At 30.3% G+C, this 23,289-nt stretch overlaps 1 protein-coding gene across 1 annotated transcript; it reads left to right on the top strand.

Moving 5' to 3' along the window:
* On the top strand, positions 1-23,254 carry LOC145751156 (complement C3-like). Its single transcript, XM_082567252.1, has 41 exons — positions 1-72; positions 143-347; positions 480-643; positions 734-821; positions 2,800-2,937; positions 3,105-3,150; positions 3,432-3,525; positions 3,714-3,825; positions 4,214-4,346; positions 4,964-5,088; positions 5,662-5,719; positions 5,817-5,899; positions 6,079-6,183; positions 6,374-6,463; positions 6,943-7,131; positions 7,509-7,575; positions 7,948-8,108; positions 8,663-8,780; positions 9,146-9,299; positions 9,951-10,070; positions 10,346-10,437; positions 10,783-10,928; positions 12,602-12,653; positions 12,887-13,068; positions 13,731-13,872; positions 14,082-14,154; positions 14,861-14,997; positions 15,305-15,552; positions 15,911-16,152; positions 16,618-16,802; positions 17,321-17,469; positions 17,832-18,000; positions 18,343-18,470; positions 18,788-18,917; positions 19,464-19,618; positions 20,021-20,139; positions 20,846-20,953; positions 21,335-21,435; positions 21,592-21,695; positions 22,134-22,213; positions 22,889-23,254. The coding sequence occupies exons 1-41, from the start codon at positions 11-13 to the stop codon at positions 23,112-23,114; spliced, it is 5,280 nt and encodes a 1,759-aa protein (XP_082423378.1). The 5' UTR covers positions 1-10; the 3' UTR covers positions 23,115-23,254.
* Positions 23,255-23,289: the final 35 nt, after the last annotated feature.

A 23,289-nucleotide genomic window follows, 5' to 3' on the forward strand; every position in this document is an offset into this window, starting at 1 on the left:
ACTATCAAACATGTCTGGTCAATTTTTGTCAATAGTTTTTGTATTGTTGGCAATTATAACTACAAGTTTATGGTAACTATATATTTAATTTTTAAATTGAAATTAGTTGAATAAATATCAATTTTTTTAATTTTTTTTTTAGTTTTGACTACACTATAGTTACTCCAAAAGCTTTTCGAATTGATGCTACAGAGACAGTAATACTAAATCTACATGGCTACACAAGAGGAACTATATCTAGTTACTCGTTTATTTTACCAAGTCGCCAAGAACAAATTAATCACTTGGAACCTCCTATTATTTTAAATGAACAAACAGCTGCAAATCCAATAGAAATACCTGTGATGGTATCATAATTTGAATTTGTTTTTTTAAATATTTTTTTAATAAATTGTTAGCCTACTATACTTAAGTGCATAGTTTTATCATGATCTTTTTAAATTAAAATGGATCATAAAAATAAAGTGTTTAAATTATAGATTCGACATACACATTTTGCTAACCTTGACATCAGAAACCGACAAAAAATAGAATTTCATGTTGAAGTCACTAACAGTAATATGGATTTCACTAAAACAATAGAAGTTTTTCTAAGCAAGCGCAGCGGTTATTTTTTCATCGTTACAGAACGTCCAATTTACAAGTAAAAAACTTAACTAACCAGAATATAATTATCAGTAAATTATTTTAAATTATTTCGGTTTTGTTTGGTTTATTTTAAAATTGTTTTTAGACCATCAGAAACTGTCAGCATTATTGCATTTCCACTCAATCAAGAAATGTCACCAGAAAGACAAGTTTTAGTTCAGTTTATAATAAAGGTATATATATATATATATATATATATATACAATTTTCATATTAAAAATAATTTATAAATAGGTATAGTCAATGGAGTTATTTATTGGACAGTTAAAATTTGGAGGTAATTAGTGGACACCATTCCAAATATTTTTAGGGTTGCCACTTTTTACTATAATTTGCCAGAACATTGTCTATATTATAAGGTTTAAATAAATGTCACTTTTTTTAATCTAAATTGCCTGGAAAAAAAATACGCACTTTTAAAATTTCAAAAAAAATTTAGATTTTTTCGAAAATAAAGGCAAAAAGTAAATTGTTAAAATTTACAAAATTTTTAAATTACTAAATTTTCAGATTGGCAACACTAACTAAAAATGCACTGATCTTTCTATAAGGCCCTAATTTAAACTTCTATCTTCATTACACTCTTTACAAAATGCGTCCAATGTTTACCTCCATCCTATTATTGTAATTGGGGGTAATTATTGGACACTTGTGAATACATTTTATTTGCTTTTAACAGCCAAAAATAAGCCTTGTAGTCAATTTTAGTCACACTTATTACAAAAACATAAACAGATTTTAATTTGTTAGGTTTTTGCAATAAGGTGTATTAATAATTTGGGGTAGAAATAAATTTAAAATAAAAATGCCAAGAAAATATATACCCCCCCTCTAAAGGCTTAAAAAAAGTGCAATTCAGGAATTATCAAAGGAACACAAACAAATTTATCCAAAGAATATAACATACCAAAATCAACAGTTTAATATTATCTTAGTAATGAAGGTACATTTCCCTCAGAACATGGTGTAAAGCCTGTATTTAACACCGTTCAATACAAACAATTAAAAGCTAAATTTGCTTTGACGCTAAATTTGCTTTAACTTTAAATGATATTAAAAGTTTAGCCTGCAGGTATATAACCTACAATGAAATGGAAGACGCTAAAAAAGAATTTATGTAGACAATTCTTTAAAAAAGGGAAATTTTTACTAGGGTAAGGCACTTAAGCCGTTTTCTAAAGATTCTGATAGTCCTACAAAAAGTTTGCGTCGAGACTGCCTGAAGCCTAAAATTATCCAAAAGACCCCCTTTATCACAAAAATATTTTAAAATGTGGCAATTGTTAACACTAGTCGACGATTACCCCCACGGTGTCCAGTAATTACCCCATTTGTGTAGGTAATTATTGGACATTTTTAATCTAGAATTTTAGGCAAACGTGTGTAGATTGAGATTTAAATACTATTTTTTCTTAATAATGAATGATAACACTATCTTAGGAACAAAAAATATTTGATTTAAAGTTTAAAACAAAAAATTTATGGCCAAGTTTGTCAAAATCGTCCAATAATTACCTCCAATGACTATATAATAATTAAAATAAAAAATATTGTAATAAAGTATTTTTTAAGTTGTTTTAAATAGTTTTTCTTATATAAAATAGACTTAATTACAATTAAAAATACGCTTAGAACCCGGGACCACATATCTCATGGGTTTTTACTTCCAATTCTATTTTTTTCAAATTTTTTTGTTTTTTTATCTTAAATCACACATAACAGTAAAATAGATAAATTAAAGAAAAATGTATAATCTGATAAAAAAAATTTTACATGGTCCAAGCTAGGCCATTACACTTTACCCATGATTTTAGCAAAAAGATAAAATACTTGCCGCATAGTTTAGTGGTCAGAACACTTGACTTCATTACATGAGGTTCTGGATTCAATTCCCACTACTCCTATGCTGTAGCACCCTTAAGTAAGGCGCTATAAATGGTTGAACTCCTGCTAAACCAATACTTCACAGCAGCTTTATTAATAAAAAAATTATCTATAATATCCTAAACTGCCAAAGGCAACTCGAGACTGGGTTGGGGTACCTGATGTTGCCTTATATTTAGGCTGTGAAGTGAACCTTTCCCAATCAAAGATAAAAAAATTGAAAAAAATAAAAAATAAAATACTTGATATTTATTTGTATAATAATAGACACCTGATGGGATTGGAGTTATGCGAACCCAGCCCCAATTTTTAAGGCAAGATCGAAATCCTATTAAAACTGAATATGATCTTCCAATATATCCACAAACAGGAAACTGGATAGTAGAAGCTATCTATAGTGAAGAGGTACAGCTATATATATTACCCATATATTTTTTTATAAATTTTTTTTAAGCATTGATTTAAAAAAAATTATAGTCTCAGTTTGTTTTTTATTACACATTTGTATTGTAGGCCATTTTACTAGTTTTTGATTAATTTCCTGTAAATATGTGAGTTGCTTTTATTTTTAGGAATATGAAACCTCTGAAAGCATAAATTTTCGAGTAGACACATATGGTAAGTAGAAAATGTATCATTTGCAAATTGTAAAAAAGTATATACAAAAGTTTTCCCCAAAAAATTATTGTACCTGAAATTTTGTTTTGTAAATCTTTATCCTTAATGTGGGTAGTTCAACTTAAGCACCTGCGGTAATTTGTTCCTCCAACCCAATCGAGAGGTGCTTTGGACAGTTTTGAAAATTAATATTAATAATGTTTTCAGATCATAAACCTGTTGTTAAGTTTTAGCTAGATCATAACTTCAAGTTCTAAAACTTTCAATGTTTTTTTTTGCAGTGTTACCTACTTTTGAAGTTACAATTGAATTAGAACAAGGATTTGTTCTGGAAAATGATGAAAATTTTGTCTTTTATGTAAATGCCCGTTATAGGTAAGTATTCTTGGTATATGCTTATGTGACCAAAAACCATTTAACTAAATAACCATTTGCTCAAAAACATAAATTTCGAAAACAACTTTTTAAAATTTCAATTAGGTTTTTTATATCTTGTCAGAATGGTTGCATATGAAATAGTTTCATGTTTGAACAAAATTATTAAAAATAGTTTTTATTTTTAGCTATGGCGAACCAGTAGACGGAAATGTTTATGTTTCAGTCAAATTAAAAACTTCAGCTGGAGGATTATTTTCGAGGGAGGTTTACAAAAGACCATCTAGTGACGACAGTATTGTATGTCATTATCAAAAAATATTTTTAAGGCTATTTTCTATGATTTATGTTTCCTTACTCAAGACTGTTACAACTTGAAAAGCATTAGGGATTAAATCCATAGGCCTACAACTTTTGGTTAAAAAATCCTGATGAGCCAGCACTTAATCAGCAGCCTAATTATTGGGCAACTTATAATCTATAATATGCCAAACTGCAACAGGCAACTCGAGACTGGGTCGGAGTAACTGATGTTACTATATGTTTAAGTCGCGCATTTGTCTTTCCCACATCGAGGATAAAGATATATACAAAAAAAAAGATTTTTAAAACTTTAATTCTATTTTAAGATAAGTTAAATGTATAAAATGCACAATCGTAATGAAATATATTTTACAAAATTTTTTAGACCGCAATCTCAGCTGGTAGAAGAAGATTTCGAGTTCCTATTGAAGATATAGAAGATGCATTAGGTCCTGGTGTGGATATTCAAACTTTAATCGAGGACAAGGGAGCTCTTATCATCGATGCAGCTGTCAATGGTACAATTTTTTTAATATTGTTATCTGTTTTTTATTATAAAGTTCATTTTAAATTTAAAACAAAGGTATATGTCATATCACATTTATGTAAGGCACTAGCTGATATAACTTTGTCGAGCTAAAAAATTATTAAAATAATGCCCAATTTAATTTTACAAAGCCAAATACATTAGGGGTAAATCTATGTGTAAGAAACTTAGTGGGCAATAGTTGAATTATCCATTATCCATATGTTTAATTTATAGCCTTGCAAAAAATGCACATTTTTATCATAACATTGCCATAACATTGCCGGCAGACAAATTATGACTCATAAAATATTTCAAAATATAACCAAGAAAAGATTACTTTTGTTTATTTTTTTGCTACACATAATAACACTAGTTTAGCTAAAATTGATTAAAAAATCACATTTAGCTATTGGCACAACAATACCATAAAGCCTTAGGCATTTTCTAGCATTTATCTAATGCTAAATTATTATTCTTAAAATCAACACATGCTAATCAAATTTAAATAAAATGTAAAAAAAAATAATTTTAAAATATTATTTATTTACCTTATGCCAATAAAAATATATTAATTTAATAAAATTTTTAATTTTTGTTTACTTTTAGGTCTAGCTGAAGGAATTGTAGAATCTACAAGATCACCTGAAATTCTATTTATAAGATCACCATACCGCATCGACACATCACGACTTTCTAATTTTTATACACCTTCTATTATTTATGCAATGCAGGTAATTGTATAAACTGTTATGCATTGACAGTCAAATATTCAAAAAAGGGGCTATATACTACCCATATATAAAACATTATCTGTAAAGCTCTATTATATATAATAGAAAGAGAACCAATCTTAAACATAGAGTAACATCAGTTACTCCGACCCAGTCCCGAGTTGCCTGTGGCAGTTTGGGATATTATAGATTATAATTGCCCGATAATTATGCTGCTGATTAGGTGCTGGTTCAGCAGGAGTTTATATCGTTTGTAGCGCTTTACTCGAGGGCGCTACAGCATGAGACCAGTGGGGAATGAACTCACGACCGTGTATGGTGTAGCAAGTGTTTTTACTACTTCACCACGCTGCTGGTTGTATCTTGTATTTAATATTTTAGTATTTGTGTTAAAAATTAACATTTATATATTAAAAGTTTGTTAATTTATCGACATATTATTTGTTTTTTTTAGTATATAAATATAACATCTAGTTTAAATGAAATTATATTATTAACAGATTTTATTTTAGAGATTTATTTTTAACTGTTAATAATATGATTTCATTTAAACCATATTTTATTTTTTTTTAGTTTGATATTGTTGATTCGATCAGTGGAGCTCCCAAAGAAGTATCAGTAGAAATAACAGGTGAAAAACAAATAAATAACCAAAATATAGTGGTACTTAGTGATGTATGTATGTTCCAAAACTTATTCTTAACTGAAACGTTATAATAACATTTCAGCAAACGGTGTTGCCATGCTCACGCGCAGTGATGTAAGGGGTCAAGTTAATTTCCAACATTTGTTTGATGGATCAGATGATCAGGTAATATAAATTTAAAAAAATTTGCTGCTTTTTGTTAAATTATATAATTCTAAATAAGTCGTTTAATTGCTATTTATTGAAAATTAAAGTTTAAATTAACATTTATATAGAATTTCAAAAAGTCTTATTTTTTTAAGTTTAAATTTTGGCTAAAATTGTATATGTTATTTTTAATATAGGAGGTTATGATAAGAACAACTGAAGCTGGTATTAGTGCTGAAGATCAAGCAAGAGAAACACTTCTAATCTCCCCTTATATATCTCCAACACAAAGCTATATACAAGTATTTTGCATCAAATTTTGAATTTATATAAATTTCTAATATCAATTTTTATAGTTTCAAAATTAAACTTTAAAATACTTTGTTATAGAAATTACAAAACGAAATATAACTTTTAATAATTTTAACATAATTTGGTTTATTTTTTTTAAATTATATATATATACTCTTAAAATTTAGCTTATATTTTTAGGTTGAATTTCCACCACTAGTTAGTGTGGGCCAAGTTAACGTGTTTGCAATTTTTCGTTTCAATAAACAGGCAACTGAGATAAGATATTACGTAAGTAGTAACAAAAAAATTTTTTTTTACAAAAAGTTAAATTCCTAACTATTTAGTTTTTAGTGTAAATTTTCAGTGCATTTTCATAAAGTAAAAAACAAAAATACAATTGTTTTGCTGTTATGTTATTTATATTTAACACTGTTAAGTTGACTTCACAACCTAAACAATGAGTAACCTATTCTACCCCAGCCCAGTATTTAGTTGTTTTTGGTAGTTTGGGATATTATTGCATAATAATTACCTACCAATGGCTTGGTGCTATAATCAAGGGCTCATCACATGAAAGCAGTAGGCTTTATGCTAGGAACCTTCTGTATAGAGCCAACTGTACTAGCCAACACATCACCTAACATTCACTAAATAACTTTAGTTTAAAGATAAATTTGCTTAACTTTGTTTTTGATAATTATGCGATCTTACCCATAATTTTTTGTTTCAAAATTAAAAAAAAAATAGTTTTTCAAAATGTATTTTAGATTTTATCCCGGGGCACGATTGTGTTTTCTGGGGTAACACCTTCAGATGTGCAATCGAGGGAGTTGTCCCAGGCTGTTGCTATCACCTCTGACATGGTCCCTTCTGCTAGAATAGTTGCATATTACTTTAATGGCAAAGAAGTGGTTTCCAATTCACGTTGGTTTGATATTGTAGACCAATGCAGTTCGGTAAGTTTTTATTACAATAAAAAAATTATTTTTAATAAACTAGATAAACAAAGTTTGTAAAAGCAAGCTTCTTTGATAAAAGTAAATAATAAATACAATATACTATTAATATTACATCAATGCGACAGGAAAAATAACAAAATCAATTTAATGATTTAAAACATGCCAAAAGTATTAATGTTAACATAAATATTTTAAGTATGTTATGACGTGGTTACCAAATCCAACATTGATATGTGTGGGTTAAAAACCACAAAAGCTTTGTTACTTAAATAATATTTACGACATAGCTTTTAATTAAAATTATAAAATACTTTTTTACCTTAAAACACACTTAATTTTGCCTTACGAAGATGGATATTATTTTATAATTTTAGGAAGTCACTTTATCAGTTGTTGACGATGAAGTTCAACCTGGTGGCCAAGTTACCTTTGAACTTCAAGGTTAATGTTTTTTTTTGTATATATATTTTTATCCTTGATGTGGAAAGTGGAATGCACTACTTAAACATAGAGTAACATTAGTTACCCCGACCCAGTCTTGAGTTGTCTGTAGCAGTTTGGAATATTATAGATTTTAAATGCCCGGTAATTATGCTGCTGATTAAATGCTGGCTTAGCAGGAGTTTATAGTGCCTTACTCGAGGGCGCTTTAGTATGAGATCAGTGGGGATTAAACCCACAACCTCATGGTGGTGTAGCAAGTGTTTTTATCACAACATTAACGCTGTCATTCTTATAGAAGATGGAAAAAAAAGATTAGTTATATGGTTTAAATATTATGACAATAATCAATTTTTTTTATACAACTTTTAGGTCCACCGGGTGGTAGTGTTACACTCATAGGTGTGGATCGAGCTGCTTATTTCTTATACAAAGAAAGCAGATTAACACGAGAACATATGTTTAATGAAATGGAGGAATACGATCAGGGATGTGTAAGAAGTGGTGGCAAAAATTCGGAAAGCGTTTTTGAAGTAAATAAATTATGATATATTTTTTTTTTGTCATTCATTTTTTTGATTCATTTTCATAATAAGGTTTGACTGAAAGTGTTAACATTACTTTAAAGTTTATATTTAGTGGTGTTTTATCAGCATTGTGATGTAGTTAAAAAATCACCTAATTACACAACATTAGATTGTTGGATTAATTTCCACTTTTTCCATCTCTTAGCAGTCTTAAGTAAGGCTTTATAAACGGTGCAAACTCCTGCTAAGCATTTCGCCTATTGGCGCCTTATTAGAAATCAACATTTTTAATAATATTTTAAACAACTTAAGTCAGTTCAATACTGGGTTTGGGTTACAAATGTAGCCTATGTTTAGGACTTAAAGTTAGCCAACTATATATATAAAGAAGCATGATAAACAATATTTATAAGCTTGGTGAACCAGATCTAATTTATAATTCAAAACATTTAAGCGGGCTAATTATCAAGGGCAAATATTAGGTGAGAGTTGTGACCATATTGCGACAATGAAAAGGTACCAACTAGTGTGACTAAAAATGTTAAATTTTATTATTTTAGCAAGCTGGACTTACTCTTACAACAACTACTGTAGAAGCCCCTGACGTATTTTCACTTAAATGCAATCAAAATAATAGGAGAAAAAAAAGGCAAGCACTCGACCAAAAAGATAGACTAGGTAACAAAATAATAATATTTTTATTTATCCTTGATGTGAAAAGGTTGATCTCACGATCTTAATCTAGTATAACAGTTACCCTAACTCAGTATTGAGTTGACTTTAATAGCTCGAGATATTATGTAATTGCCTGATAATCAATTTGCCCATTGGTTATTAATTTAACATAAGTTTATATCTAACATGGAAACAGTAGGGATTAAACCCATAACCCCATGTAGTGAAATAAAGTATATTCACTATCACATTAACTGTAATTTAATTAATAAACTGCCATTTTTTTGGTTTAAACTACGTTTAGCAATAAAAAATAAATTTCACCTTTAAATATTGTCTTATTTTCATTTAAATTTTTTTTTTGTTAGATCGAATTTTATTTGAGTGTGAACGCGACGGAAAACGAAATTTAAAGACGGGAGAGAGTTGTGAGGAAAGGGGAGACAGAGTTTTACTATTTACTGAGAATCAAAAGTGTTACGACAAGTTTTTAGAAAGCTGCAAAGACGCTACAGAAAAGCGGTAATTAAAAAATACCAACACTTATTTTGTTACGCAATTTGTTTTTTGTGTAACTTTGTTTTTAAGGTGAAAGGAAAATTAGTAATAACTTGTTACCCCAACCCAGTTGAAATGCCTTCTGGTATTATCTGATAATTAATCTGCCAACTGGTTTTGAACTTGGCAAGAGTTTGCACCATTTAAAGTGGACACTACAGTAGGAATCAAACAAATGTCCTTATTTTGTAAAGTCAAGTGTTTTAACTACTAGACCACGCCTCTTGTATTTACTATTACTTATCAAAAATAGTTGAACTGAACTGTCACTAAACCTGTTTAGGCCTTAATGTGATTTACATTATGTATATCTTATTACTAGATATATAAATTAACTGTCAGCGTGGTGAAGTGGTCAGAACTCTTTGCTTTACTACATGAGGTCCTTGGTTATCCTGCTAAGCTTATACTTATCAGCAGCTTATAATTATGAGGAGTTATAATCTATAATATCCTAAACTGCAAAAGGGCAACTTGAGACTTGGTCGGGGTAACATTTGTTACTTTATGTTTGGGTGGTGACGTCGACCTTTCCACATCGAGAATAAAGCTATAAAAAATATATATTATTAGTTATTTAATGTAAGTAATAAATTGTATATCGCGTTTTTCTAGAGAGGAGGACGTATCAGCTGGAAGATCAGTGGATATTAGAGAAGCAGATATTCAAGCAATTGGTGATCAACAACAAAGAAGTGATTTTGATGAAAGTCTGATTTTCAGCAGCAGAAGTTTGTAAGTTAAATTTAAAATTAAGACCATAAAGATGCTATGGTTTAAAATTGTGTTTTATCTCCATTTCCTATTGTTTTTTTTTGGTATGACAACCTAGGTTCAACTTTTCCTACCCCTTCATTTGTGGATGTGGGGCCAATGGTACTTAAACGGTATTTTTTTGTGGTGGGTCAACAGGCCTAGACATAAAGTTTCATTAGATTAAAATGTTATTTATAAATGCCTGATATAATTGTTTGATAACTAAACTCCGAAATTGTAATTTTTTTTTGTAGTAATGATGTGGGACGGTTATTAGTAAATGTTAGAGCTAAAGACAGCATTACAACTTTTGATGTTGATGCAGTTGGTATGGCAGAAAATAGCGGTAAGTTTAGAAAAAGAGTTTGTTACGACTTAAACATAAAGTAACATTAGTTACCTTAACCCTGTCTTGAGTTGCCATTAGCAGTTTTGAATATTATAGTATATAATTGCCTTATAATTATACTACTAATTAAGTGCTGGCTCAGCAGGAGTTTATACCGTTTATAGCGCCTTACTTAAGAGCGCTACAGTATGAAAGCAGTGGAGATTAAACTCCAAACCTCATGTAGCACCCTGGCCACTAAACCATGCTGGCAGCGGAAATTGTAGACTAAATTATTTAATCACAAAAACCTTTTCAAGTTATAAAAAAACGAACATTATTTAAAATGAATTTTTTGTTAAGATGGATTCTGTGTTGCAAAACCCAAAGAAGTGAGAGTATTTAAAAATGTGTTTGTGCAAATTTTTGCTCCATTTTCACTCAAAGAACGTGAGCAGGCAGACCTTCGTGTTACAATTTTTAATTATGGAGCAGAAGATATTGATAATGTAAGTGAGAATTTTTTTTATTTTTGTTGATAAAAAAAAAACGTGAAAACAAGCAATATGGGTTTTGATGCTTTTTTGGACTATTTGTATTAAATTTACTATAGGCCTAGTCAAAAATGCTATTTTGCTGATTTTTTTAATTTCTGCCTGCCCTACCCTCTTTTTTATTTTGTTTTTTCGCGCTTTGATAAAAGTAAATAATAAATACGATATACAATTAATATTACAACAATGCGACGGGAAAAAATAACAAAATCAATTTAATGATTTAAAACATGCCAAAAGTATTGATGTTGACACGAAGATTTTATAGAATATTATGGCATGGTCACCAAACTCTTTTAAAAAATTAGGCTTTCATTTAAAAAAAAAATTAGTGAAATTTTGTGTTGAAATTTGGCTCTTTGGGAAATGTTGATTCAATCAGTGAGTTTTTACATGGAACGAAATAACGGGTCGCTATTTGCTAAAAGCGAATCGTTTTTTAAAATTAGCAAATCTTTTTTACAAATATATTAGAAATAGCGAATCAACCAAAAAGGTTTAGGCAATAATAAAACTTTTGTGTGTATTTGTGTATTGTTACGATCTATTTTAAACCGGTTTCACACTAATGTAATTACACCAACATAATCCAGCGTAAATGTAGGTTACTATAGGGCATTTAATAACTTTCCATGTTTTGGCAATGCGTAAATTTTGCTCCTTAGTTTGTTTATTTTTTTAAAAAACATAACACAGCCTTAAAGTCAAAAATAAAATCAAAAATATTTCGTTTTTTGTGCGAAATATTATTAACAATTGTTTAACAATATGTTTTAAAAATGCCACGCAGCGCGTCAAGTGTTACTAAAAAACGAAGATTATGACTTGGACCTAATAATTGCTCTAAAAATGCGACTTCATTTTTAGCGAACCGTTTTTTAAACAATAATTCATACCCTGTTTTAGTAATTTAGCTTATATAATTTTTAGATTTATTTGTAAAATTTTATAACTATATGTTAATTTGTTTATTTATCATCTGAAATTTTTAAGAATTTTAAAACATTTTTTTAAATCTTGCTGTTCAGACATATACCAAATAGAAATTAATAAAATAAAAGATTAAATGTTGTACATTATAAAAAACAAAATGTACATTATAAACTAGTGTATTTTCTGCCCGAATATTCGGGTATTTATATCTAATAATTTCTAATAATTTTCTAATAAAGTCTAATATTTTTCTTGCCTTTAATAATAATATTAATTTTTATGTCTAATATTTCGTTTTTCGTTGCTGTTATAATCCCCTTAAACAAAGTGGTATTATTACTAAGTTGTTAAACCAACAACCAATTAACAGTTTAGGTCTATGGTAATCTCGTATTTCTGTGGACTGTGCTAGGGTAACAAATTTACGGGCAGCTATTAACGGAATGAACTTCTGCTGAGCCAGCACTTAATCAGCAAAATAATTACCGGGCATTTATATTCTATATATGATATCCCAAACTGCCACAGGCAACTCGAGACTGGGTCGGAGTAACCAATGTTACTCTATGTTTAGGTCGCGCATTCGACCTTTTCACATCAAGAATAAATTCATACAAAAAAATGTCATCCTTTGATTAGACTGTAAAGTTTGCTAACCTTAATCTAAAAGAAATATAAAAAATGTTTTTTTGCAGATTCACATACAAGTTAAACATGATAACATTTTTTGCTCAAGATTTAACTCAAGTTCGTATTAATTGTTTTTTGATTAATTTTTTAAGTTGATTAACATTTTTGTGATTTTTTTGTCTTAAGTTATGGGTTAGTTAAACAAAAAAAAAAAAAGAAAGAGAGTTTTTTTGGTAAAAAAATATATATATAAAAAGGGACAGACAGAATTTTTATTTTATATTTTTTTTAATTTAGATACCAAGACAGAAACTAAAAAAAAATTCAATGTTTTTTTTATTTTTTGGCAGAGGATAACTTTGTAACGATTGCTGCAGTAAGCGCGCCATCTAACGGTGCCAACTCGGCAAATCTTATTATATTTCCACTACGCCAGGGAAGAGGAATAATCGAGATACGAGCTATCGAAGTAAACGAAGCGAGGAACTTGTTTGTTCAGATGGATAGAACCCAAAAAGAAATAGTTGTTGAGGTAAATTGGTATATAGTATATTTTTTTTAAATGTCTACACATTTTTTTATTGTTATATTCGGGTCGACAAAAAAATGTGTGTTATGGTGTAGTGGTTAAAACACTTGACTTCACTACGTAAATATGCTAAAAACGGTAAAAATTTCTGCCGAGCCCAAAACCAACTGGCAGTTAATTATTTGGTAATTCTATTTAATTATATTTAAAACTGCTAAAGTCAACTTGGGACTGGAGTAACAAATGTTACTCTTTGTTTAGGTCATAATGTTGGCCTGTTCACATTAAGAATAAATAAATAAAAAAACGACGGTAATGTGTATAGGTTAAAATACTTGTGGTTCTTGGTTTGATCTCCACTGCTTCCGTACAGACATTTTACTAAAGTGGATTATATTTAAAGCCCAAAATTTAGTCTCTTAACACTCTAGGCTAGGTCTGTTAACTCGGATTTTCACAGCAGTGATTTATCTATTTTGTGGGCAGGAGTTAGCAGCTCCTTACTCTTCCTTACTGAAAGGCGCTACGAGCTGGTAACGGTGGATATTGAACCAACGACCTCATGGTATAAATTTATGTGTTTTAGCCACCACTCCACGCTCTCGGCTAAAAATAAATATATCGTCACTTAATTTTTTTGATAAATATATATTTTTTTGTTCAAGCCACCTGGAGTATTGGACAACGATTTTGGAACCCAACCGGTTGATTTGAGTGGAAACAATGCAGTTCAGTTAATTAGATTTGATTTTGGATTTCCAGACAGTGTTTCGCCAGGGTCACGACAATGTTGGATTTACGCTTACGGTACTAAGATTTTTACATCGTAATTTTTTGGGTCGTATTTAAAATTATATTGCTTGTTAAAAACGTTGCCTTCTGAATAGTGTTTGAGTCAGTAGATTTTACATAGCGGCAGTTACTTAAGTTAACTTGCTGCTTTGTTCAAAAGAAAACTGTTTGTTTCATTATTGTATATTTATTTATCTGTATTTTTTATATTTAATTATATTTAGGCAATTTGTTGGGTCCTTCTATTGAGACAGATCCTATTACTAAATCACCACAGAATATTGGTAATATAATAAGGTAAAAACTAATGATAAATGTTATATTAAAAGTATAGATTATTTTTTTTCACCACTTTTATTGTTTTTGATTTTAAATGACTGTTTTATGCATTAAGATAGGAACTTCTGTTCACCCATCTTAGGATTAATTTAATTTTTTTGGATATTAAACGACTAATCTTTGAGAAGCAAGAGTAAGAACGATTTTTAGCTCTTTTTACAAAGCTGGTTTGGCATAGCTTTTTGTTATCAAATCTAAGATCTTATTAGTTGCTTTTAAAAAAACAAACTTAAAGTCATATATTAGCGATATTTTTATACTTAAAAATTAATAAAGTTGGTGTCACTCAACACAAAAATGGTTTTAACTTTAAATAATTTTACATACTTTTTAAGTTATTCAACTTTAAAAAAAAAATTTAAATTAATTAAAAAAAAGAAAAGGGAAGCCCTGTTTGTGATGACGTAGAAAGTACTAGCGTGTATACATTCACTACGCTACTTAGTACTTAACCTGTTTTTTTATGTTAATCATTTTCCAGTATTTTTCAAAATTAAATTGTAAGTACCACAGACATTTTTTAAAGATTCTAAAGCCATTCTGTGATTCATTGTCAACCATACTAACATGTTATATACATCACTTACAAAATTGCAAAACTCTGTAATATACCACTTTAACAAAAGCCATACCAAAACATATATGATTATTTTGCCTTTGTTAGACAACCAACTGGATGTGGGGAACAAATTTTGATCTACACTGGACCGAATGTTTTTGTACATGCTTATAAAGACGAGGTTGGAGATATTGTTGTAGGAACTCCGGAATACACTGCATCCTTGGTTATTATTGGAAATGGTAATTTTCACTTGATTACTGTTAAATTACTAAATTGGCTTTTTACCGAAAACGTCATTTCACCGGCAATAATTTCCTTTTTGTAAACCCCTGCTACCCTATTTTAAAAATTGCCTTTAAATTTTCAAAAATATTTTGACCTAAGTTTTTGGTAAAATATCGTTTTTAGAATTTTGGTTTTGGAAAATTGTTTTTTATTAACTGATTTTATTTCACACATTTAATTTTTTTTTTAATTTATAGATTCAAACAATATAAGTTTTTAAGTACAATCTTTACTAACTCAAAAATATCATTTTTGTTAAAGGATTTTCAAGAATGTTAAACTATCGATCCAACAGTTTCCCTAACTTGTTACCATGGGCCAACGTTCCTTATATCTTACCAAGCACATGGCTTAATGCCTACGGGTACAAAGTTTTTACAAAAGCAAGATTGTATAAGATGGATATTGATGTCATTCCGATTTGCAACTCGCTTACCTGGCTTCTTGGGGAACAGGAAATGGACGGCCATTTTGATGAAAAGAAACCCCCCCTTATGAGACAAATGAGGGTATTGTAATCGAAAACCTTTTTTTAACTGTTGTCATTATAAACAATAACTTTGTGGGTTTTTTTACGACCAGCACATTAAAGTTAAAAAGTTTTTTTAGCTTAGCAAAAGTTCCTACTGTTTATAACTCTCTTATCAAATACTTTTTAGCATAATAGCAGTGGGAGTCGAACCTATGACCTCGTGTAGCCAAGTGTTACATTAAGCCGTTAATCATAAACGCTGTAACAAAGGGTAAAATTGACGTTTACTCACTTTGTTCCGAAATTAAATATTAATAATTATTAGCCACATATGTAAATTTTTGTGTTTTTTACGTATTTAATTTGTTCGTTATATTATTTTTTTTTCTTTTTAGGGAGCGGTAGGCGGCGATGTAACGTTAGCAGCTTACATTGTAATTGCCCTTTTAGAGACAGATCTTGCCGATTGCGCGGCAACTAACGATATACCAGCGGCCGTAACCAACGCTGTAATATACCTTGAGAACAATAAAAATGACCCAACCTTTGTTGGACGACCGTACGGGATTGCACTTTTGGCTTATGCTCTTTCGCTCGCCAGACCTAATTCTGATTTCGGAAAAGAGATAAATGAAAGGTGAAAAGAATTTTAAAAAATAATTTGAGGATTTTTTTTATTATTCAATTTTTTGTTGCAATAAAAGGATCGCATTCTTAGCCTAAACATGCCCTACTTGTTATTATCTGCTTTAATATAATGTAAAAGTTCCTGTTTCGATTAAGTTTATAATTGACATGGTAAAAAAAGAGATTTTTTGCTTTAGCAGTTAGTTTGTAAACAAGGTCTATGAGTCTTACCGCTTGTACAACACAAGGGAAGCTGTGGGAATCATTCTCAGTACGGTTGGTTTTGAAAAAAGCACCATTTAGAGCTTTAAAAATTACTAGTTGGAATGATACCCAGGATCTCTGGATAAAGAAAAAAAAAATAACCGTCGGTGGGAATTATACTCGAAATCTCTGGATTAAGAAATAAACTAAATTTAGAGTTAAAAAAATTGCTAGTAAAACAAAAACCACCTATAAAATTTCCTTTTTTTAGACTCCGAGTCCTACGCCTAACTACTGATGATGGAAAAATATTTTGGCAAGGTCGACCAGCAGATGAATTAGAAGGAACAGATATAGATGCTTATTGGTATAACAAAAAACCTTCTGCCATCGACGTTGAGGTCACTGCCTACGCCCTGCTTGCTACCATTCAAACTATAAGAAATAGAAATGCTGGTAACACAATTAAATTATTAAAAATGTAGTTAAATAACTAAGTGTTCATAGCTTATATAGGCATCACCACCGCGTGGTGTAGTGGTAACAACACCTGCTACACCACCATGAGGTCGTGGGTTCAATTCCTGCTGCCTTCATGCTGTAGCGCCCTCGAGTAAAGCGCTCCAAATGGTTGAAACTCCTGCTGAGCCAACACTTAATCAGCAGCATAACAACCGTGCAATTACAATCTATAACATCCTAGACACAGGCAACTCAAGACTGGGTTAAAGTAACTTATGTTACTCTATGTTTAGGTCGCGCATTCAACCTTTCTCCTTTGAGGATAAATTTATATACAAAAAAAAAGTTTCTACGTAGAGAAAAAACATTTTTTTTTATATTTTAACCTTCAAAAATAAAGGTCTAAGATATATTACTTCAAGGTGATATTAGAAAAAATGGGAACTACGATTCGTTATTCAAATTCCTACATTTTTGGCGAAATAATTTCTAAAACAAAAATATTTTTGAAGGCGTCACACAAGACGAACTGGACGACACCCGCAAGATGGCGCTGTGGCTGATTTGCCAGAGAAACGAAGATGGGGCGTTTATTTCGACCCAGGATACAATAATGGGACTTCAAGCACTCACTGCATACATGTCGTGGGTTAATTCCGTTGTAAGTTTTAATTTAAACTTACCTTACTAGAAGGCTTAATAAAATTAACCTTTATGTATAGCTATTAAAGCTTTTGGGGAGGTCAAATGCGCGACATTAACAAAGAATAGCAACAGTTATCCCGACCCGGTCTCAAATTACTTGTGGCAGTTTAGGAATTGCCCGATAATTTAAAATTGCCCTATAATTCAGCAGGAGTTTTATTACTCAAGGGCGCTACAGCATAAGTTCACCGGGAATCAAACCCAGGATCTCATGTAGTGTAGAAAGCTTTCTAACCACTACACCACGCTGCCAGTTATTATATCAAATCAATCTTTTTTTAATAAAAGAAACTATTAAAATAATAAAACTACTTTTAGATGCCCGTTCAACCCGTGATAGATATTAACGTTATATTACAAAGCGCTGCGGGTACAGAATGGGATTTTAATCCGTTTGCGTTTTCTGTTGGCGGGGACGCGTTTAAAACAGAAGTTAGTGTACCAGAAGACGTAATGATTAGCGGAGGAGTCGACATAACTGCAGCAGGTATATAGCAAATATTTATTATTAAATATTGGTTATCACATTTCAACGAAATACTGTAAATTTACCGAAAATGCATTTAAAAAAGGCCATTTTTTAACAATGAAACGTTTTAAATGGGTTTTAATTACTAAAAATGTTGATTTTCGGTGAAATGTCGTTTTCGAAATTTGGTTTGCGGAAAAATGTCCATTTGGTCAAATAGTTTTCGGTAATTAGAAGGATACCTATTTAATTTATAAATACTATGCCTAAAGCAAAGCAGAAAAAAATAACATTTTAATTTAAGTTTTCCTAAATTTTGATTTATCGTAAGTGTATATGCATTTTTGTTTGTTTTTATAGGAACCGGTGCTGGGTCGATCTCATATAAATGTGTATACAGAAGTGTTATAGACGAAGAAAGTTGTCATTTTCAATTAAGTCAACAAGTAAATGTTACGCAGGAGGACCCTATGAAAATTCAACTCACGGTAAGGCCTTTAGTGCTAATGACTAGTTGGTACGCTGAGTGATTTACCCATGCCATAAAGTATTCGCAGCATATCTTATTAGCTATACATTATAGGTTATATGCGAAGTAATTATGTTTAATTTATAATTCTTCACAATAAAAAAAACTTCTGTTTGTGGTGCGCAGGTAAATTATCGCGACAAAGCAGTCCTTTAAGTTAAATTTGTATGTTTTTACATGTTTTAAATAGGTTTTAATATTGGCTTTAACCTGTTTTTATTATTTAAATCAGAAAATAAAATTATTAAATACCTTTTAAAATTAAAATATTTTTAGATAAAAGTTTCGAAGCCAGTGGGAATCAAAGCCGAGACCTCGATTGTTGATATTGGTTTATTATCGGGCTTCTCACCAGTTCAAGCCACGATGGATCGAATTAACAGAGAATTTGCCAAAGACGGAATGAGTAAGTTTAACTTTCTTTTATTATTAGCAATAGTATAAAAAACAAATGGATTTACTATATAAGGTCTTGGGTGCGATTCCAACTGCCTCTGTGTTGTAACACTTGATATTGCGGCCAGAGCTTTAAATTACGATTTTAAAGGTTTCGGGTTCGAGCCGCAGCAGCACCACTTTATTAGCTCTTGAGCTCGGCGTTTACGGATAGCTTAAACAACAGCATAACCTTTTTTTAATATGAACACTAAAAATTAACGTGATTTAAAAATAATTACACTAACCATAATTTATAAGTTAATTTTTTTTTAATTATCAAAAGCATTAAAAGACTGGGTCAGGGTCACGAACGTTGCAATATGTCCAAGCAATAAAAATGTTTTTTCTACGTTGAGGATAAATATAAATGTTTTTTTAGCTCAATTGGCCGTTAGGTTTTGCCTTTAATTTTTAAAAAAACATTTTTTCTATTTTATTGTTAATTTTTTGGGGGTATTTTACCTTCGTGCTTTTAATTAATGATTTTTAAATAATGGTATTTATTACTTTTTAGTTGATCGTTACGAAATTTCGCAGCAAAATATTATTTTTTATCTCACTGACATATCTGCAAACGAAACAACAATCACCTTCGATTTAATTCAAAATATTAAAGTGAATCGACCCCAGCCGGCAAAAATTACAGTATATGATTTCTATGAACCAGCAGTACGTAAATTAAATTTTTTTTTTAAGTAATTAAAATAATTTCTATTTTTTTAAGGGATTATTGTAAATATTAGAAAATGTAGCAACATTACTGTTAGAAACCAGTTTATACATATTTACGATTGGCTGGTATTGTAATTAAGTATTTAATTTGTTATTGTTCAAAAAAAATTATATTTACTCATATTATCGAAAATAATTTAACCCATTGGAGATTTTTTCAAAAATCAAAATTTTTATTCAGGAATTTTACCAGAATTTCGGTCAATGTTTTTTAGGAAATTAAATGTTTTTTTTGTAAAAAGGCCAGGGTAAACACTACACCACGCTGCCAGTATTTGTTATATAAGATATGTAATATATAATAGATACGTGTTTAAAATACTTTTATTGCATTGTTAGGTGCATTGTGGTATATTCTACGCTTTACCAAACGAAGTTCAGAATGTACAAACTACTGGGTGCGAGGAGGGCAATGCTGAATTGTGTAAATGTGCCGATGGGGGTTGTCCTGTTTGCAGGTTAGTCAACTTATCTTAATTTTTACTCCAAACTTAAATGAAAAAATTGAATTTGATATTAGTTGACCTTCGACGTCAAATAATTTTTTTTTAATTATTTTTTTTTAACTTTAAGACTTAATTTCAAGTTAGCAAAAAGTATTTAATGTAACGAAATATTACAAGCAAGCTTAAGTTATAAGAAGCTTTGCCGTGTTTAGTTTTATTTAAAGTTGTATATTAGCGACATTTTTATACCCAAAAATTAATAAAGGTGGTGTCACTGAACACAAAAATGACTTTAACTTTCAATAAATTTGCCTACTTTTTATGTTATACAACTTTAAAAAAAATTGAAATTATTAAAAAAAAAAGAAAAGGGAAGCCCTGTTTGTGATGACGTAAAAAGTACCAGCTTGTATACATTCACTACGCGACTTGCTACTTTATACGTCACACAAAAAATATGGTAACTTTGTTTTTTATGTTAATCATTTCCCAGTATTTTTAAAATTAAATTGTAAGTATCACAGACTTTTACTAAAGCTCTTAAAGCCATTTTGTGATTCATTGTCAACCATACTAACATCCTATACACATCACTTATAAAAATTGCGAAACTCTGTAACATACCACTTTAACAAAAGTATTTTAAATATGACCTAGAAGGTTTTATTTGTAAATGTTCTTTTTTCTTGCAAAATAAAATAATTTTTTTCGTTGCTAGGCCAAGAGATGATCAGGAAAATAAAACTTTGTGTTTGAAAGCCGGGACTTGCCATTCATGTGGAGAGGGAAATGATTGTGTTAATTTATATACGAAAGCTTGTCAAAGGTAGACACATACATCTCTGATGTGGGAAAGTTGACTTCACGTCCTATACATAAATGAACATCCGTTTTCCGGGCCCAGCCTTGGGTTGCCAATCGCTGTTTACTATAATATAGATTATAACCTGCTGATTAGATGTTGGTTTAGTAGGAGCTTATACCGTTTATAGTGTCTTACTTAAGTGCGCTACAGCATAAAAGCAGTGGGGATCGAACCTAGGACCTAATGTAGTATAAAGTTGGGTGTTCTGACTACTACACCACGCTGCCGGGTGGTGTAGTAAAATTGTTAAATCAATGAAATATAATGCATATATTTTTAATCATAATTTAAAGTAAAATTTAGATACATACAGTCGTTTAAAAATTTGTCTAATTTTTCCAGCAACTACGCTTACATCGTTAATGTTTTAACTGTGCCCGATCCTGTAGGAAACGGAGTTTTTACAAGTTTTACGGGAAATGTAACTGACGTACTTTTTGCAGGTAAAAAACTCAACTTTATTGACTATATAATATTTGTGGTCGATTAATTTTTCCATATAAAAACAGAAAAAAAATTTTTTTTTACCTAAAACACAAAGTAAAAAAGTATTATTATTGTAAAACGAAATTTAAATTAAAATATTTATTTTTTTTAAGGTGATGAACCTGAAGATTTGGTTAAAAATCAAATTAAAACATTTGAAATTAGATCAGATTGTTATGCACAATGTGAGGATAGGCGTCTACAGACTATTCCAAATGTAAGTATTTAAAATTGTCGCTTTGCTCTTTCTAAGGTATTGGGTAAGTTAAATATAAGGCAGCATGGTGCAGTGGTAAAAACACTTGCTACACCACACATGAGGTCGTGGGTTTAATCCCCACTGATCCAATGCTGTTTCGCCCTTAAGTAAGGTGCTATAAACGGTACAAACAGGCAACTCGAGACTGGGTAACTGCTATGTTTAAGTCGTGCATTCGACTTTCCAACATCGAGGATAAAAATATATACGGAAAAAAAGTTTATTTTTTGGGCCATTTTTAGTTAAAAAAGGGAATACTGCAGTTTTCTATGTATAACTTAAAAAAAGGTTTACTTATAACCAAAAAGTTACTATTTTATCGAAAAAAAATATACCCTAATAGAGCTTAACACCGTAAGCTCATGTTTTTTTTTCAAACCAGTCAATTTTTTTTAGACTGGAAATTTTGTCCGAACAGTCGATTCCCTTTTAATTATAGCTTCAAGTCCGGAAAGAATTGTTAGAAATGTTACAACGTAAGTTTGCTTAAACTTTATATCGCTAATTAACAACACGAGTTAAACGATTTTTAACTGGCCTGAAAATTAGTTGAGTGGTGTTGCGATTGAAACAATTGGCTTTACTACAAAAAGGTTACGTGTTTGATCGCCATTGCCTTTATGCTGTAGCGCTCTTGAGTAAAGCGCTATAAACGGTATAAACTATGTTACGGAGCCTAAAAAAAATTAGGTTTAATTTTAGGTCAATATTTAATTTTCAGGCCAATGTACATAGGCAATTCAAAACCTGCTCGGGGTTGTAAATGTTGCCAATATGTTAAGACTGTTAAGTCGACTTTTTCACATTAAATTAATACATGTTTTGTTTTTTATCTTTATCCTCGATGTGGAAAGGTCGAATGTGCGACCTAAATGTAGAGTAACAACAGTTACTTCGTCCCAGTCTCGAGTTGACTGTGACATTTTGGGATATTATAGATTATAATTGCTCGGCTTATGCTGTTGATTAAGTGCTGGTTTAGTAGAAGTTCATACAGTTTAAACCGGCTTACTGAAGCCGCTACAACATAAGATCACTGTTAAACCCTGGACCTCATGTAGTGTAGCAAGTGTTCTGAGCACTACACCACACTGCCGGTTTAATATATATAAAAAAAAAACCAGTGGAAAAATTAGAAATTTTTACTTTAGATTTAAGTACATGATTGACGATCAATCGATGATGGAACGGATTATCCCGGAACGGCGATGCATTAGGGCTAAAAATTACATTCAAAATCAGAAATGCAACAACAGGAACGTTATTAAAACCCCAAATGTAATCGAGCAGTGTCAGAGAAGAAGACGAACCAATACTGCTTGTAATGTTATGAAAACCTTAATAAAAAGGCTTAATACTGATTCATGTGGAAAATAGCTTAAACATAATCTATATATGCTTAAAATATATTTGTTTTTTGCATTGTAAATTGCAATAAAAATGCGTAAATTATAATTATTACATGTTGTTAAACTAAAACAATTTCTATAAATGGATGTATTTTAATCTCAAATAAATTCGCACAAATAAAATTTAATAGGTGGTAGATACT

This window comes from Corella eumyota, chromosome 4, assembly GCF_963082875.1.
Source record: "Corella eumyota chromosome 4, kaCorEumy4.1, whole genome shotgun sequence".
Classification (NCBI taxonomy): domain Eukaryota; kingdom Metazoa; phylum Chordata; class Ascidiacea; order Phlebobranchia; family Corellidae; genus Corella; species Corella eumyota.